This window comes from Clarias gariepinus, chromosome 7 (assembly GCF_024256425.1).
Source record: "Clarias gariepinus isolate MV-2021 ecotype Netherlands chromosome 7, CGAR_prim_01v2, whole genome shotgun sequence".
Taxonomy (NCBI): Eukaryota; Metazoa; Chordata; class Actinopteri; order Siluriformes; family Clariidae; genus Clarias; species Clarias gariepinus.
Window position 1 is genome coordinate 995051 of NC_071106.1, and position 19408 is coordinate 1014458.

The 19408-nt window shown below is 37.9% G+C and overlaps 1 protein-coding gene across 1 annotated transcript in view; it reads left to right on the forward strand.

Moving 5' to 3' along the window:
- The first annotated feature begins 642 nt into the window (after positions 1-642).
- The window catches only part of LOC128528109 (uncharacterized), a 198088-nt gene continuing 179322 nt past the window's right edge, over positions 643-19408 (forward strand). The window contains exons 1-14 of the mRNA XM_053500861.1: positions 643-678; positions 1065-1257; positions 1470-3237; positions 3688-3861; positions 4240-4407; positions 4534-4707; positions 4789-4962; positions 6630-6797; positions 6924-7097; positions 7179-7352; positions 10658-10825; positions 15589-15762; positions 15904-16077; positions 16257-16430. Coding sequence (XP_053356836.1) covers positions 643-678; positions 1065-1257; positions 1470-3237; positions 3688-3861; positions 4240-4407; positions 4534-4707; positions 4789-4962; positions 6630-6797; positions 6924-7097; positions 7179-7352; positions 10658-10825; positions 15589-15762; positions 15904-16077; positions 16257-16430 — 3893 coding nt within the window. The remainder of the gene's footprint in view (positions 679-1064; positions 1258-1469; positions 3238-3687; positions 3862-4239; positions 4408-4533; positions 4708-4788; positions 4963-6629; positions 6798-6923; positions 7098-7178; positions 7353-10657; positions 10826-15588; positions 15763-15903; positions 16078-16256; positions 16431-19408) is intronic.

Sequence of the window (19408 nt, forward strand, 5' to 3'; positions counted from 1 at the left end):
AACCGGAGAGAAAAAGCTGATGTGTCATAATATCGGAGGGGAAACAGTGGGAGAACGCAATCACTGGGAAAAATACCACAAACCTAAAGAGACGCATTAAGACATCCCATAATAATCACCCAGTTTTACAGCCTTTTAACATAATTATGTTGTGAAGATAGAAAATGATTGTGACTCATAGGAGCTATCCCCACAACAGATCAAGTGTGTAAATTCATGAAAAAAAAGTTTCAAAATGATGCATTGTCTATACTGTTCCTATTATTTTATAGTTAAAAAAATATATGGCCATGGAGCAGTTATTGTGATGTTAAAAATAAATATAATTTGCTGAAAACATCAGATGAAAAGATACATTTAAGTGTTAGGATAATTATTTTGTGCAAAACCTTTAAAACATGTTTTTTGGCTAGACTAGATTGGCTGTAGGTTTAATGTTATGTTTTTTATTGAATAAAATTAGACTAAAATGTCCAGACTTTTAGTCGACTAAAACTTGACTAAACAAAAATGGAATAAGATTGACTAAAAATGATAAAAACTAACAGGGACATTTATCCCGGGACTAAGACTAAGACTCTGACGGAATTATCACTAGAGTACAGTGAAACTCTTTGCAGATCCCAGCGTGTTAGGACGCATATGGGCGGCCATGATGGAGCCCCTGGAGCAGACAGGGTTAACTCCTTCCTTATAGGCGCATACGTGGTAGTTTAGCAGTGATGGAGCCTGAATAGAAATATGACTGAAAATACATTATAATCACTGGCTTCTTCACCAGCTACAGAGAAATAAAGACTGAATCAGTGCTTTAGATTTGGAGTTTAAGGTCTACATTTAGTATTTGTTACAGAAGGGCTTTCTAAACTGTAAAATCCTGTAATTGTTGACATCAGCATGAGATTACACATCACTGAAGTCTACTGTGTTAAAAACTTTTTTCAGCCATGATAAATATAGATTTAATATTAGAATATTAGATTATATTAATATTTTGTTAGGAACACATTAGTCATAATTATGAAATAATCCTGCATTTCATTTTCTCTTTGTGTTCTGTGAAGGATGTTGAAAATAAAATGATTGTATTCATAAAACATGAGCTGGAGATGTTTAAGAAGCTTCTAACAGATAAAAATACAAAATATTATGAAGACGTGAGGGAAGATCTGTGGAGTGTTAAAGATGCAGCTCTTGATATGGCCTTGTACTTCCTGAAGTTGATGGAACACAGTGTTCTTGCTGATGCTCTCCAAGGTAAGAAATCCACAGAAGACACACCTAAAGTTTCTTATGCAGTGAAAATTTGTAAATATGTGTTAGAAATCTTGTTACTTCTATCCATAATCTCTTTACTTTTGTAAGAATGTGAATAAACATTATTAGTTTCTATACAATTTCAAAACAGCACAATTTATTTATTTTATTGTTAAATTTGTGTTTCTTGTTTTTTATATTTATATAATTAGATGCTCTAATAGGATTCCAGCAGCGTAAACTTAAATCAAACCTGTGTAAGAAGTATACTCGTGTATCAGAAGGAATTGCAAAGCAGGGAGAGTCCAACAATCTGAACAAGATCTACACAGATCTGCACATCACTGCTGGTGGACAAATGAATGAACAGCATGAGTTCGGACAAGTTGAAAAAAAAAAAACTAATGTAAAAACTGAAGAAAGCAAAATGGACTTGGAGCAACAAATCGAATGCAAAAGCATTTTCACACCATTACCTGGAGAAGAAGACAAACCCATCAGAACTGTGGTGACACTGGGGGTCGCTGGCATCGGAAAATCTATCTTTGTGCAAAAGGTTGTTCTAGACTGGGCTGAAGGAAAAGAATATCAGGACATCAAGTTCATATTCCCACTGCCTTTCAGAGAACTGAACCTAAAGGACAAAGACATTTACAGTTTGAAGGACATCATCTATCAATTTTTCCCAGAAGTAAAAGGAATGAGATTCACAGATAAGTATAAAGTCATGTTTATCTTCGATGGCCTGGACGAGTGTCGACTTCCTCTAACATTTGGTGAAAATCAGAAGTGGACTGATGTATCAATGCCAACCCCACTGGACACTATAATGACAAACCTCATTCAAGGAAATCTGCTTCCATCTGCTCTCATCTGGATAACCACTCGACCAGCAGCAGCTGCTAAGATCCCTGCTGAACACGTGGACCGGGTCACAGAGGTGCGCGGCTTCAATGATGATCAGAAGGAGGAATATTTCAGAAAGAAAATCAGTGATGAGACTCTGGCCAACAGAATCATTGATCATGTTAAAGGATCGAGAAGCCTCTTCATCATGTGTCATATTCCTGTCTTCTGTTGGATTTCAGCTACTGTACTTGAGGGGATTTTGGGACAGCCAGACAATGAAGACATTCCACAGACTCTGACGGATATGTACACGTACTTCCTCATCTTTCAGACTGTACAGGGGGACAAGAAATATAACAGAAAGACTGCATCAGACATTCCGTGGGATAAAGAGGGAATTCTTTCACTGGGAAATCTCGCCTTTAGTCACCTGGAAAACAACAACCTGATTTTTTATGCACACGATCTGGAAAAGTGTGGAATTGACCCCAGTAAAATAGCGGTGTACTCAGGAGTGTGTACTCAGGAGACTGGCAGATTCTTAGGCACAGTCTTCAGCTTTGTACATCTCAGCATTCAGGAGTTTGTTGCTGCTTTGTTCACATACGTATCTGTCAGAAATGAAAACAAGAATGTTTTTGAACGATCAGAAGAGAGCAAAGATACAGAAGTTATTGATTTGCTCAAAATGACAGTGGACAAGGCTTTGAAGAGTGAGAATGGACACTTGGACCTTTTCCTCCGCTTCCTTCTGGGTCTCTCACTGGAGTCTAATCAGAAGCTCATTCGAGGTCTGCTGACACACACAGGAAGCAGCTCTGACTGCAAAAAGGACATAGTCGAGTACATCAAGAACAAACTTGATGAAAATCCATCTCCTGAAAGATCAATCAATCTAATTCACTGTCTGAAGGAGTTAAATGATGATTCACTAGTGAAAGAAATCCAAAGCTACTTGAACTCAGATAAACTCTCTAAAGCTGAACTCTCACCTGCTCAGTGGTTTGCTCTGGTCTTTGTGTTGCTGACATCAGAGGAGGATCTGGAAGTGTTTGAGCTGCAAAAGTTCATAAGATCAGACGAATGCTTTAAGAGACTCGAGCCTGTTGTAAAGGAAGCCACAACAGCTCTGTGAGTAAAACCTGTTTCTCCTTTTAGCTTGTTATGTCCCAGTAAAGTGTGTCTATAGATGCATTGATGGCAGAAAACACTAACCATAAGACATAACACAGCGAACGTGATATCTATTTAGGCTACTGAATTAAAACTTGATGCTTGTTTCCACTGTCCACAAGTTGAAGGCAAATAGAAAAAAGCTGGCATATGTAAAGAGTAAAGAACTTCACTGTGCAGTAATGAAGATGTGATGAATAAAGACTGAAATTAACATTTGGATAAAAGTACAAAATTATTTAGACACCAGAATATCAGATACTTACCTTTATGTTTGTGAACAACTACATGAACTGTAGTATGAAGTTATCTACTTTTGACTTTTGTAATGGGCAAAACACCTGGAACTAGGTCTTACAGTACTGTAGGTAGTTCAACTAAAGATTTACTGTTAAATTCTGTTTCCAGACTCAGTGAGTGTAACCTGACAGAGAGAAGCTGCTCCGCTTTACACACAGTTCTCAGCTCAGAATCCTCCAAGCTGACTGAGGTGGATCTGAGCAGTAATCCTCTGGAGGACTCAGGAGTGAAGCTGCTTTGTGCTGGACTGAAGAGTCCAAACTGTAAACTGGAGACACTGAAGTAAGTTCATCCCTGGTACACCCATGTTATATAGAAAACAATATACAGTATTCTCACTTTAAATCTAATATAACGCCATATTACCATGAGCACTGATATAATTATCAGTTATTATACTTTATATGTCTAATGATAATAATAATTTATAATCAAAATTTAATTTAAATAATTAATATATATAAAACATTTTAATTATAAAGGTGTAACTTTACTCAAAAAACAAAATGGGTACAAGATGATGAGGTAAAATGTCAATTGTTTGACAGGTGATGAGCAAAATTACACATTACATAGGCATAAATCCTATTAAAAAGAAAAGCATTGCACTCAATATACAGTATGAGATCATCAAAAACTAAATGCTTTTGTTCTCTGTAGACTTTCAGACTGCAGTATAAGAGGGGAAGGATACACTGCTCTGGCTGAAGCTCTGAAATCATCTCACCTGATAGAGCTGGATCTCAGAGGGAACGACCCTGGAGACTCAGGAGTGAAGCTGCTCACTGATTTACTACAGGATCCAGACTGTACACTGAACACACTGAGGTGAGGAAAATATACTGGGGTTAATTACTTTAATACAAAATACAGTTTATTATTCTAAAAGAACACTAACATGATAGAATGTAAAGTACACTAATAATGTAATCTCTCTTTGTTCTCTCACTGCAGTTTGTTAAAAAGTCCTGAAGCAGAGGAAGCCTGTAAATCTCTGACTGAGGTTCTGGGTACAAACCCCTTACTGCAGAGAGAACTGGATCTGAGTGGGAAAATAAAAGGAGACTCAGGAGTGAAGCAGCTCTCTGTTCTACTGGAGGATTCACACTGCAGACCTCAGACACTCACGTGGGTATTATGGTAGTTTTTATTTGCTACTTGCTGCTATATTTATGATACTTGAACATAAAGATTGTCCTCTGTCCCCAGGCTAAAGGACTGTGGTGTTAGAGAAGCAGGCTGTTCTGCTCTGTCTTCATCTTTACAGTTAAACCCTGCACACATAAGAGAGATGGATCTGAGTGAGAATAAGTTTGGAAACTCTGGAGTGCAGAAGCTTTGTGCACTGCTGCAGCATCGACCCTGTAACCTGCAGACACTGAGGTAAAAGATTTTTTATTACATAACAGCTTCTGACTTTACATGTTGAATGAAAACACAGGCTATGTTTAGGACATACACTGAACAGCCACAACATTAACACCACCTTCAGGTGAATTTAATTTTAATTCAATTCAATTTTATTTGTATAGCGCTTTTAACAATTGGCATTGTCCCAAAGCAGCTTTACACAATCAAAAGAATTATTTAAGTTTGTATGAAATGTGAATTTGTATGAATCAAAATGGTCAGTTTGTCCCTGGTGAGCAAGCCGAGGGTGACAGTGGCAAGGAAAAACTCCCTGAGATGGTAATAGGAAGAAACCTTGAGAGGAACCAGACTCAACAGGGAACCCATCCTCATCTGGGTGATAACGGATAGCAGGAATTGATCTGCATTTATACAGTGTGTTAGTTGGCAGCCAGATCAGCATAACAGTTGATGTTAATTGATGTTAATATGGAGTCCAGTTAGTTATTGAAAACTCAGGTAGACTTGTATAAAGTTCCAGTCCTGAACTATTGAACAGTCAAGTCCTCAGAGAAACAGCTGCCAACACCAGTCAAGGCCAGAACCATCTTCTAGGTAGAGAGAATCATCCCCAGACACGAGACACATCCCAAAGAGACACACGGGGCATCCATGTGACGAGATCTCTAGCCAGAAGCGGGGCACCAGGATGGGTCAGACAGGTCCGGAGGGCAGAGGGAGTCTGGATCACTGGCAGCTCAGGAACGACATGTGTAGCTCGACAGAGAGAGAGAAAGAGAGGGGGGGGAGAGAGAGCAGAAGAGAAGAGATAACAGTTAGGTCTGGTCACAGTCACACAATGTATAATGTAAATTAATATTTACTGTAGAGTGCAAGCAGAGACTCCGGCAGGACTAACTATGACATCATAATTAAAAGGGAGAGCCAGAAGGAAACACAGACATGAGGGGGAACTGAGATGTAAAGCAAACAATCACCTCACCGTCAACAAACCTGAGTGATCAATGAGAGTGAGGAAGACAGCATCCAAACATACCAGTTCACCATAATACTCTACGTCCATGAGTCCCCCAGATCTGCTCCTTTACCTAAGGCTAATCTATTTATAAATGAATGACACTAATCAATTATATCCCAGTAAACTGGTGACAGAATCATGGACACCCAAAGCTCACCTATGCCCATGGAGACCAAAGGTCTGCCTTTCTGGTCCAATTCCACAGAAAATCCAATGCAGTACAAACTGCTGAATAAAGTCTGTGTTGACAACACTAGAAGGAGCATCCAGTGTACCACAGCCTGCCATGCACAGGGCCCAAGCCCCCTACCAGGCCTACAAGCTCCCCAGATCCCAATTTGATCAAGCCCCATGGTATACGCAAACAAGTCCGATCCACGGAGGCGCCACCCCACATCCTACCAATGTCCTGGTGCCAAACACCACAGCACAGCCCCAGAGGTTTTGTGGAGTCATGCCCCTAGGAGTCAGAGCCGCCCTAGCAGCACAAGGGGAGCCTACACAATGCTGGGCATAATATTTAGCATTTTAATGTTATGGCTATTTGATTTGTGTGTGCCTGAAATGTTCAATTTATATTGTAACAATGACACATGGTAACACTTTTAATTGAACATTAGACTTAGATTTAGATTTTTTTTTAATTCCTTAAACTCTTCAGACTTTCAGACTGCAGTATAAGAGAGGAAGGATACACTGCTCTGGCTGAAGCTCTGAAATCATCTCACCTGATAGAGCTGGATCTCAGAGGGAACGACCCTGGAGACTCAGGAGTGAAGCTGCTCACTGATTTACTACAGGATCCAGACTGTACACTGAACACACTGAGGTGAGGAAAATATACTGGGGTTAATTACTTTAATACAAAATACAGTTTATTATTCTAAAAGAACACTAACATGATAGAATGTAAAGTACACTAATGATGTAATCTCTCTTTGTTCTCTCACTGCAGTTTGTTAAAAAGTCCTGAAGCAGAGGAAGCCTGTAAATCTCTGACTGAGGTTCTGGGTACAAACCCCTTACTGCAGAGAGAACTGGATCTGAGTGGGAAAATAAAAGGAGACTCAGGAGTGAAGCAGCTCTCTGTTCTACTGGAGGATTCACACTGCAGACCTCAGACACTCACGTGGGTATTATGGTAGTTTTTATTTGCTACTTGCTGCTATATTTATCATGCTTCAACATAAAGATTGTCCTCTGTCCCCAGGCTAAAGGACTGTGGTGTTAGAGAAGCAGGCTGTTCTGCTCTGTCTTCATCTTTACAGTTAAACCCTGCACACATAAGAGAGATGGATCTGAGTGAGAATAAGTTTGGAAACTCTGGAGTGCAGAAGCTTTGTGCACTGCTGCAGCATCGACCCTGTAACCTGCAGACACTGAGGTGGGTTTTGGGTTCTGATGTTAAACATTTACTCCATTAAGGTTTGTCATAAATGTGTAATGTTTAATACTTGAAGAACATTAATGCAGCGTCTTTTTTACTTCTTGAGGATTTGGATTTACTCAAGTGGTATTATTGTAGAAATTAATAATTATATCACAAATTATAGGCGAAGTTGAACATAATATGCCATTAAACAAATATTATTTAAAGTAATGCTCTCTCTTAGGCGCCCATTGACAGCAAGCGACAGAGCTCATAAACGTGTCGAGCTCAAACTGTAAATACTGATATGTATTTGTTTTTCATTTTCTTCTCTTCTTCAATGATGGTACTTTTTCGACTGTGCTTTCTCCATTCAGTATTATAATTATTATTAGTAGTAGTGCTCCAAATTTATTATTGTAACGCACCTGTGTGTGTGTGCAAAAAGACTACAAAGATGTATGATATGTTAGCCTAAAACATTATTGTTTTATTGTGTTTATGCGCTTCAAATATACACTAAACATTAAACACTGTCTTGTGCAAAGTGAAAGTGAGTTGCGCGTGCGGCTTTTTCATCAAAAGGCTGATAAATGCGTGCGCAGATATGAGCAGATTTATCGATAAAACAACAGACATAAAATGAAAAAAATAACCACAAAAATATGTACTACTCTCTGAATACAACGCGACAGCACGCAGAATCCCCGGGCTTTGACTGCACTTCATTCGTTAGTACTGTAGTAGTACACTAAAAAAATTGCTGGGTTTCCATAAACACATTGTTGGGTTGTTTATGCTGCGTCAAAATTCTGTGTTATTTCGGGTACTTTAATCACACTGTTGGGTTGCTTTCGCTATGAAGACTAAAAGTGCTGCATGATTAAACTCAATGCAAAAAAACAAAAAAACAAAAAAGAAACTTTTCCGTTTTGTCCCTAGACCTTTTGTATAAGTGGCATTTTAATTCAAATCCAACATTTTAATGTTTAGTGATCTGTGCATGGGCGTCAACTCGCACGTTTTGCGACATTCCATTGTCATTCGTACCATATATATATATATATATATACATAAATAAAATGAAAATATTATGTATAAAGTTAAAAAATAAATGTATATATTCGTTTTTAATTAAATTCTTAACATTTTAATGGTTAGTGATTGTTCCAGACATTTACACAATTTTTTAGGGAAGAGATTGGCTTGTACAGGCTACTATACGCTGATCAGCAGTCGGCACCCTGCCGTAACCAGCAGATCAAAGGAGCAGTTATCTGCTATCACACACAATCTCTCCGTTCAGATACACCGTGCAGGAAACAACTTTACTTTGTAATACACCTGACCATAAATGAAAAAGAATATTTAGGCCTAACAAGATGCTTTAAAATTAATCTAAAATTCATTCATCGGCGTGTATAAACCCACAGCTTTAACAAAAGGCAGTATTTTGATCAAAAGGATGATAAACGTGTGTGAAAAAATGCAGACATGAAGGACTATACTCGACAAGAAAATATAGAATAAGAATCATATTTTAAATAAGATAATTATTTAAATAATAAAATTTTATCAAATATAAACTTTATCTAAAAGCCAGACCGACCAAATTTCTCATTCACAAGGCCATTTTCACCTCTGTGTGGCATCTTACCTTCTTCTTACAACACTCAACAGACGTCTGGGGACCGAGGAGACCAGTTTCTCAAGTTTAGAAATAGGAATGCTCTCCCATTCTTGTCTAATACAGGCCTCTAACTGTTCAATCGTCTTGGGCCTTCTTTGTCACACCTTCCTCTTTATGATGCACCAAATGTTCTCTATAGGTGAAAGATCTGGACTGCAAACTGGCCATTTCAGTACCCGGATCCTTCTCCTCGCAGCCATGATGTTGTGATTAATGCAGAATGTGGTCTGGCATTATCTTGTTGAAAAATGCAGAGTCTTCCCTGAAAGAGATGACGTTTGGATGGGAGCATATGTTGTCTGCATTGATGGTGCCTTTCCAGACATGCAAGCTGCCCATGCCACACGCACTCATGCAACCCCATACCATCAGAGATGCAGGCTTCTGAACTGAGCGTTGATAACAACTTGGGGTGTCCTTGTCCTCTTTGGTCCGGATGACATGGCGTCCCAGATTTCCAAAAAGAACTTCGAATCGTGACTCGTCTGACCACAGAACAGTCTTCCATTTTGCCACACTCCATTTTAAATGATCCCTGGCCCAGTGAAAACGCCTGAGCTTGTGGATCTTGCTTAGAAATGGCTTCTTCTTTGCACTGTAGAGGTTCAGCTGGCAACGGCGGATGGCACGGTGGATTGTGTTCACTGACAATGGTTTCTGGAAGTATTCCTGAGCCCATTCTGTGACTTCCTTTACAGTAGCACTCCTGTTTATGGTGCAGTGTCGTTTAAGGGCCCGGAGATCACGGGCATCCAGTATGGTTTTACGCCCTTGACCCTTACGCACAGAGATTGTTCCAGATTCTCTGAATCTTTGGATGATGTTATGCACAGTTGATGATGATAACTGCAAAGTCTTTGCAATTTTTCGCTGGGTAACACCTTTCTGATATTGCTCCACTATCTTTCTGCGCAACATTGTGGGACTTGGTGATCCTCTACCCATCTTGGCTTCTGAGAGACACTGCCACTCTGAGAAGCTCTTTTTATACCCAATCATGTTGCCAATTGACCTAATTAGTGTAAATTGGTCTTCCAGCTCCTCGTTATGCTCAAATTTACTTTTTCCAGCCTCTTATTGCTACTTGTCCCAACTTTTTTGGGATTTGTTGACACTATGAAATTTTAAATCAACATATTTTTCCCTTAAAATGATACATTTTCTCAGTTTAAACTTTTGTTCAGTGATTTATGTTCTATTTTTAATAAAATATTAGAAGTTGGCACCTCCACATCATTGCATTCAGTTTTTATTCACGATTTGTATAGTGTCCCAACTTTTTTGGAATCCGGTTTGTACACAATTCATCATTGTACTTGGCCTGGCCTTCCATGCGCCATCTGGCGGATATTCAGTGAAGCACAAAACATTTATTTAAATTCCTGAATGTTGCCATGTCATTTACATTTACATTTACATTTAGGCATTTGGCAGACGCTCTTATCCAGAGCGACTTACAAAAAGTGCTTTAATGTTTACAACATTGGATACATACTTACACTGGGTTAACTAGGTTAATAACTAAGTACGCGGCACGCGTGTGTGTGTGTGTGGTGAAATGTGTACTGGCATAACATTTTTTGCCCCCAACTTATGATATAAATAATGCTATTAAATGTTCTCTCTGTAGACTTTCAGACTGCAGTATAAGAGAGGAAGGATACACTGCTCTGGCTGAAGCTCTGAAATCATCTCACCTGATAGAGCTGGATCTCAGAGGGAACGACCCTGGAGACTCAGGAGTGAAGCTGCTCATGAATTTAAAGAAAGACCCAAAATATAAACTGAACACACTGAGGTGAGGAAAATGTACTGGGGTTATTTACTTTAATATAAAATACAGTTTATTATTCTAACAGAACACTAAAACTGAGATGATTCTTTAATAATCAAACACGATAATGTTACACATAATTAAATACTCTGCCGAGAACGTGGGGTTGCACAGGTCAGTGTACTCTTAGTGCCAGTCTCAAGCCTGAACAAACTGGGGTGGCAGGAAGGGCATCAGGTGTAAAACCACCAAATCAAATATGCAGACCTGACAATCCATTGTGACCCTGAAACCCAAACCTACAGATGAATACATTTTTTAATTGTTAAGACATAACTGTCTGTTTATTTAAAAAAATAAAAAATAATCTAAAGCTGCCCTTCTATATGGTCTATTAATACCAGTCTGTTACTCTGGAAGCAGTATTGACTTTTTATCGATTTTTTTTTTTCTTCAGTTTTTTGAAACAGGATGCTGCACAGGAGGCCTGTAAATGGTTAACATCAGTTGTGGGTCAAAACCCTTTACTCCTAAAAGAGCTGGATCTGAGCAGGAAGGAAATCGGGGACTCAAAGATTAAGGAGCTCTCAGTCCTCCTGAAAGACTCTCACTGCAAATTTCAGAAAATTAAGTAAGTATGAAAATAAAATGCAGTTATATCTCTATAATGTTTATATTTTTTATGTTACGGATGCATCGCTTTTCTTGTGCAAAGTGATGAAAATGGCTTCTTCTAGGCCGTAGGGTTCCTGAGATATGGGCGTTTACCAAACAAATCCTCTTAACACTAACATGGGAATTTGGGGAACTCGTCAGTCCGATTCCTTAGATAAGTGATAGTCCACCATTTGGTACGACCTTCAATAACAATACTACCAATAATACCTAGAGACAGTTCCTGGAGAAATTACAAAGTAATGGCTGACCTTGTGCTCTGATCCCTGATGGGATTAACACATCACAAGCTGCAGATTTGTATTACGTTTGTTGTTTATTATATTCGCCTGTATTAGACTTTATATTTGTGGAATGTCGTTTGTTTTTGGTTCAGTTTTTGGGTCCCCAAAAAGAAAAGAATCCAAATGGTGCATTTTGTTGACTTCATTTGCACAAAGACACTTTGTTCTATGCATATTTGCACACCATCTTTCTTACAAAATATCAAAATTTCTCAATTTCTTAAATGCTCTTGTACAGTACAGTATATTTCTATTTGTACAGTATATTTCTTAGTACAGTATATTTCAATTTGTACAGTATATTTCTATTTTTATGTACAGCATGTTTCTATTTTTATTTTTAGTTCTATTTTTCCTAGTTTAATTTAATTTTTCTATTTAATTTTTCTATCGTATTTCTTTTATTCATATTTATTTCTTATTGTAAGCTTTAATTCTCTTTTAGGGTCACTGGCAGTCGTATAAGCATTTCACTACATTTCGTACTGTGTATGACTGTGCATGTGACAAATAAAATTTGAGTTTGAATTTGAATATTCCGTACACTTGGGAGACCTTGATAAATGTTTTGAGATATGGCTGTATAGTCCTAAAGTGGAAAAACAGGAATTCTGGAAGAAACATGGGTGAGACTCTTTAGAAAAGTAATCACAGACCATTTCTGGAATGACTCAAGTTAATTATCAACATTTCTGGACAACAAAAGTACAATAATAAAGGGAGCCTTACTACTACTACTACTAATAATAATAATAGTGGTGTGTGTGTGTTTTGTAAGTATTATTCACTTTATTTTTTTCTTTTTGACTTTTTTTGTTTTGTACAGTATTTATTTTATGGGATTTGATGACAGAGTTCCAACTGATCTGAGTTTAACTGGCATCTTAAATATTTATAATATTTTTATATTTTCCTAAATAATGTTCTTTAATTAATTAATATTATAATGATTTGTCCAAACAATAATGAACTCGTATTTTTTTTCTACATATTTATTTATTAAACATTTTATTTTAGAATTTATTTATTTATTTATTTATTTAATACATTTAAATTTTAAATATATTTTAAATAGCAAATCATCTATGAACCTGTACTGGTCCACGACCTCATAAATGCTCTCCAGAATGAATGAGCACTAATTTTCACAGAAACACTCTAAAATCTTGTGGACGGCCTTCCAAAAAGAGGGGAAGCTGTTAAAGCTGCAAAAGGGGACATTATCCATATTGAAGTTCATGTATTTGGATACAGTGTCATTGCAGGTGTTGCCAAATAGTTTTGTCCATACTGATTTTCTGTATAATGAAACTGGGGAGTTTCCAGACCATGGAATCCAAAATGTTTGTTTTGTTCCCCGAGCCACTTATTTACCACTTTCGCCTCATGGCGAGGAGCTCCATCATGCTGCAAAAGGGGACATTATCCATATTGAAGTTCATGTATTTGGATACAGTGTCATTGCAGGTGTTGCCAAATAGTTTTGTCCATACTGATTTTCTGTATAATGAAACTGGGGAGTTTCCAGACAATGGAATCCAAAATGTTTGTTTTGTTCCCCGAGCCACTTAGTTATCACTTTAGCCTCATGGTGAGGAGCTCCATCATGCTGGCAAAGGCATTGTTCATCACCAAACTGTTCTTGGATGGTTGAGAGAAGTTGCTCTCAGAGGATGTTTTTGTAGCATTCTTTATTCATGGCCGTGTTCTTAGACAAAATTGAGAGTGATCCCACTCCCTGGCCCTGAGATGTAACCTCATACATGAATGGTCTCAGGATGCTTTAATGTTGGCCTGACACAGGACTGATAGTAGTAATGTTTGTGTCGTTCTCAAAACTTTTGGCCATGTGTGTATGTAGATGTGCTAATATAATATTCCATATTTAGGCTGAATAACTGTAACCTGACTGAGGAGAGCTGTTCAGCTTTAGCCGGCGCTCTCAGATTAAAGTCCTGTAGTGTGAGAGAGCTGGAGCTGAGTAACAACAGTCTGAGGGATTCAGGAGTCTCTAAGCTTTCTGATGGACTGAAAAGTCCTGACTGTAACCTGAAGATCCTGAGGTAACTTCATGTCCCATCAAGTGATTAAGAACTAGATTTAAAAATGACCCAGTAGGTGTTGGACATTATAGAGTTTAATCTTAATCCTGATTTTATATTTAGGCTTAACACATGTGATTTAGAGGAGGAGAGCTGTTCAGTTCTAGCTGAAGTTCTCAAATCAAAGAATTTCCACCTGAGAGAGCTGGAGCTGAGTAACAACAGTCTGAGGGATTCAGGAGTCTCTCAGCTTTCTGCTGGACTGAAGAATAAACAGTGTAAACTCAGAACACTCAGGTGAAGGAACATCTGAACTTAATGCTGTAATAACTTTAACCTCCTGGTGTAGGCATACCAGACTCAACTGTTTATTCTAATATATAATATGTACAAATATTCAAAACACAACAGAATTGTGCACCAGTCTGTGAAAACATTTACATTAAATCATATGTAGAATTGTTTAATGTAGAAAACAGCGAATCACAGAAATGACTTTAGCTGGGTTTTTACAGAATGGATCACACTTGTGTGGAATAAAACATAAATAATAAATTAATAATCCATAATGCAGTAATTAAAAATTGAGTCTCAGTGTTCATGGTGTAAATATTAAGTGTCACATTGATATTATTAGTAATTATAACATAACTGTTAAAGAAATAAATTAAAACACTAGACTGTTATTTAATAAGTGATAATAAAGCTGTTGATTGTTCTCCTTCTGTGCTTGTACAGACTGTGTGAGTGCAGTGTAACAGCTGAAGGCTGCGCTGCTTTAACTACAGCTCTGGGAGAAAATCCCTCACACCTCATAGAGCTGGATCTGAGCGGGAATAACGCAGGAGACTCGGGAATAAAGCAGATCTCTAATCTACTACAGAATTCACACTGCGTCCTGCAAACACTCAGGTACGTGTTTATTATTTAATGACACATGACAGTATCATTAAATGCTTTTTTTAATTCAGTACAAAACGTTTTTTATTTAGTACTCAGTAGATGTTTGTATAAAATGTAGGCAAATAAATGTCTATTGTGTACCGTGTCTAAAATATTCAGGATATATAAATAATATGCAATGTTTTACGTATTTTTTTTAGAGTAAGTGACAATAATATAACAGAGGAAGGATACACTGCTCTGGCTGAAGCTCTGAAATCATCTCACCTGATAGAGCTGGATCTCAAAGGGAACGACCCTGGAGACTCAGGAGTGAAGCTGCTCACTGATTTACTACAGGATCCAGACTGTACACTGAACACACTGAGGTGAGGAACTAATTTGAAATTAATTATTATGAACCATTTTATAATATACAAATCATGGATTGACTTCTATGTTTTATCTTATTGAATTAAGTTGAATTTTTATTTGTTTGCATGCTATACGCTGTAAACTGTAAAATAATTTTAACGCTACATTTTAAAGTTTAGTGTATCTACATTGTAAGGATACTTGTTTGTTGTTTTAATGTTTTAGTTATCAGGAATGGAAGTAATGGCAAGTTAACAATAAATCGGCGCATTAGAGCAATATAATACCTGAATGCAGACATTAAATTTATATTTCAGTATAAACATAATTTCAGCAATAATAAAAAAAAGAAAATCTGAAAATAAGAGCATGTATAAGTGATCTTAGTTAACCAAAGACTTTAAGACACCATCATTTAAAATACACCAAAGCTTCTCCGTAAACTTTCTTTACTAAGCATGTACAGTATGTCCTGACTTAAAATGTGAGTTTTTATCACACACGATCTTCTTCCTTTCTCTCTCTGCAGGTTGGTGAAGACTGGTGCTGCACAGGAAGGCTATGATTTACTTTCTAGAGTTCTGGGTGAGAACCCCTTACTGCAGAGAGAACTCAATGTGAGTGAGAAAATCCACGGAGACTCCGAGGTGAAGCAGCTCTCTGCTCTACTGGAGGATTCACACTGCAGAGCTCAGATACTCAGGTTACTGTTCATTCATTATTACCTTACAGTTACATTAATACACTCTAGTGCAGTCCTTTAAGAATATTATAACTGGGATTAATGTTAAACTGTGTGTTACTTATATTTTACATTAAACTAATGTTCTCTGTCTGTATTCAGGGTAAATAAGGTCAGTATGACGGCTGCAGGTTTTGCTGCTCTGACATCAGCTCTGTGTTTAAACCCGTCACACCTGAGAGAGCTGGAGCTGAGTGAGAATAAACTGGGAGGATCAGGAGTGAAGGAGCTCTGTGATGTGCTGAAGAACCAACAGATCAGACTCAGCAAACTGGGGTTCGAGACTGTTATTAATTATAATCACAATAATTAAATTCTAAGTATTTCACTGCATATCGAACTGTGTATGACTGTGCATGTGACAAATAAAATTTAAATTTGATTTGAATAATTACGGAAATTAAAATTCAGAGCATGAAGGAAACGTAAACACACCAAATTCTTCTTCTCCACAGGTTGTGTAAGTGCAGTCTAACTGAGGGTGATTGTGCTGCTGTTGTATCAGCTCTGTGTTTAAACCCCTCACACCTGAAGGATCTGGACCTGAGTGAGAATAACATTGGAGACACAGGAGTGAAGCGTCTCTCTGATCTACTGCAGAACACAAACTGCACTCTGGAGAAACTCAGGTACATTATTTTTAGTCTGATTATATATATAGTGGAACCTTGGATTGCGAGCATAATTCGTTCCAGACTTGTGCTTATATATAAAAACCCTCATATATCAAAGAATTTTCCTATAAGAAATAATAAAAACTCAGATAATTTGTTTCACAACCCCAAAAAATTAATATCCAAAAATAATTAATACAAAATACATAGTAAAAAAATATATTTACCTACACTTTACCTTTAAAAAAAGTAAAAGTAAATTCAGACATATGTGTTTTTATTAGTGTGTTTGTGCTGAAGCTAAAGTAATGACGAGGAATGAATCTCTCCCCTCTTATTTGAGAGGATGGAAGGCTAATTTGTGAGACGACGTTCACTCACACACACTCAGCCTAACCCTAACACTCACACACACACACACACACACACATAAAACAAATTAACCTGCACTGTACCTTTGTAAATTGTGACAGAGCAGTGTTTTTGTTAGAGTTTCTGTGTGTGTGTGTGTGTGTGTGTGTGTTAGGGTTAATAACACTTATGCCTGTGCACACACACCCTAACAGAATCGCTCTTTTTGTCAGAGAGAGAGAAAAACAGAATCTTTAACTTGAACGATCACTAAAAAACACAGACAAAGTTATTGGTCAAAGTTAAAGGTAAAGTGCAGGTTTATATGTTCTATTTTTACTTTAGATTTTGTATTAATTCTTTTTCTGTATTTATTTTTTTGGGTTTGTGGAACCAAGAGGGAAATAAACAGAAAGAGGAAAAGAAGTGAGTGCATGTGTTGTTGGAAGCAGTGTCCAGCTGGCATGTTGGCACAAGGCTGTCGAGTGATGGCAGTGGCAGAGTGGCGTAGTGGGCTCATGCAGACAGCAGCTATCCTGACAGGGGAGGGGCATTAACATCAAAGCAGCAGCCAGTTTGTTTTTGGCGGCTGAGTCGCGATGTCTCGCTTTAAACTAAAGTGAAAGTGCTGGGACAAATGCGCAATCCTCCATTAGCTGACCCTCGGCAGGCTGCTGAGTAAGGGTGTACAATCCACACATTCCTAAAAGTCCACGAGGTGCACTACAGGGCCTTCAAAATGTACCACTATTTCTGCTGAACCCGGAAATAAGCTCCATGCCTCCCTTTTAAATTTCCCAGAGTCCTTAGTGGTTAATCTTACAGGAAGCTGGTCAGGGTTGATGGAAAGATGGATGGAGCCAAAACCAGGGCAATCTTAGAAGAATAGCTGTTAGAGTCTGCAAAAGACTGGGGCAGAGCTTCACCTTCCAGTAGCCAGAGCTACAATAGAACGGTTTAGATCAAAGCAGTGGAATGGTTTAAGTTCATGTGTTAGAATGGCCCAGTCACAATCCAGACCTAAATCCTATTGAGAATCTGTGTGCTGTTCATGGACGCTCTCCATCCAATCTGACTATTTTGCAAAGAAGAATGGGCAAAAACATACCGCAAAATACTTTTCAAATATTTATTTGTAATAAATGTTGAAAATCATTTTCCTTCCCCTTCATAATTATGTGCCACTTTGTGTTGGTCTATTACATAAAATCCCCCCAAAAATACATTTATATTTGTGGTTGTAGCATGAAAATGTGAAAAAGTTCAAAGGGTATAAATACTTGATATATATATATATATATACAGATAGATATAGATATATATATATATGTATATATATATATATATATATATATATATATATATATACAGTGGTGTAAAAAACTATTTGCCCCCTTCCTGATTTCTTATTCTTTTGCATGTTTGTCACACAAAATGTTTCTGATCATCAAACACATTTAACTATTAGTCAAAGATAACACAAGTAAACACAAAATGCAATGTTTTTAAATGATGGTTTTTATTATTTAGGAAGAAAAAAAAATCCAAACCCACATGGCCCTGTGTGAAAAAGTAATTGCCCCCTGAACCTAATAACTGGTTGGGCCACCCTTAGCAGCAATAACTGTAATCAAGCGTTTGCGATAACTTGCAACGAGTCTTTTACAGCGCTCTGGAGGAATTTTGGCTCACTCATCTTTGCAGAATTTTTGTAATTCAGCTTTATTTGAGGGTTTTCTAGCATGAACCGCCTTTTTAAGATCATGCCACAACATCTCAATAGGATTCATGTCAGGACTTTGACTAGGTCACTCCAAAGTCTTCATTTTGTTTTTCTTCAGCCATTCAGAGGTGGATTTGCTGGTGTGTTTTGGGTCATTGTCCTGCTGCAGCACCCAAGATCGCTTCAGCTTGAGTTGACGAACAGATGGCTGGACATTCTCCCTCAGGATTTTTTGGTAGACAGTAGAATTCATGGTTCCATCTATCACAGCAAGCCTTCCAGGTCCTGAAGCAGCAAAACAACCCCAGACCATCACACTACCACCACCATATTTTACTGTTGGTATGATGTTCTTTTTCTGAAATGCTGTGTTACTTTTACGCCAGATGTAACGGGACACGCACCTTCCAAAAAGTTCAACTTTTGTCTCGTCGGTCCACAAGGTATTTTTCCAAAAGTCTTGGCAATCATTGAGATGTTTTTTAGCAAAATTGAGACGAGCCTTAATGTTCTTTTTGCTTAAAAGTGGTTTGCGCCTTGGAAATCTGCCATGCAGGCCGTTTTTGCCCAGTCTCTTTCTTATGGTGGAGTCGTGAACACGGACCTTAATTGAGGCAAGTGAGGCCTGCAGTTCTTTAGATGTTGTCCTGGGGTCTTTTGTGGCCTCTCGGATGAGTTGTCTCTGAGCTCTTGGGGTAATTTGGGTCGGCCGGCCACTCCTGGGAAGGTTCACCACTGTTCCATGTTTTTGCCATTTGTGGATAATGGCTCTCACTGTGGTTCGCTGGAGTCCCAAAGCTTTAGAAATGGCTTTATAACCTTTACCAGACTGATAGATCTCAATTACTTTTGTTCTCATTTGTTCATGAATTTCTTTGGATCTTGGCATGATGTCTAGCTTTTGAGGTGCTTTTGGTCT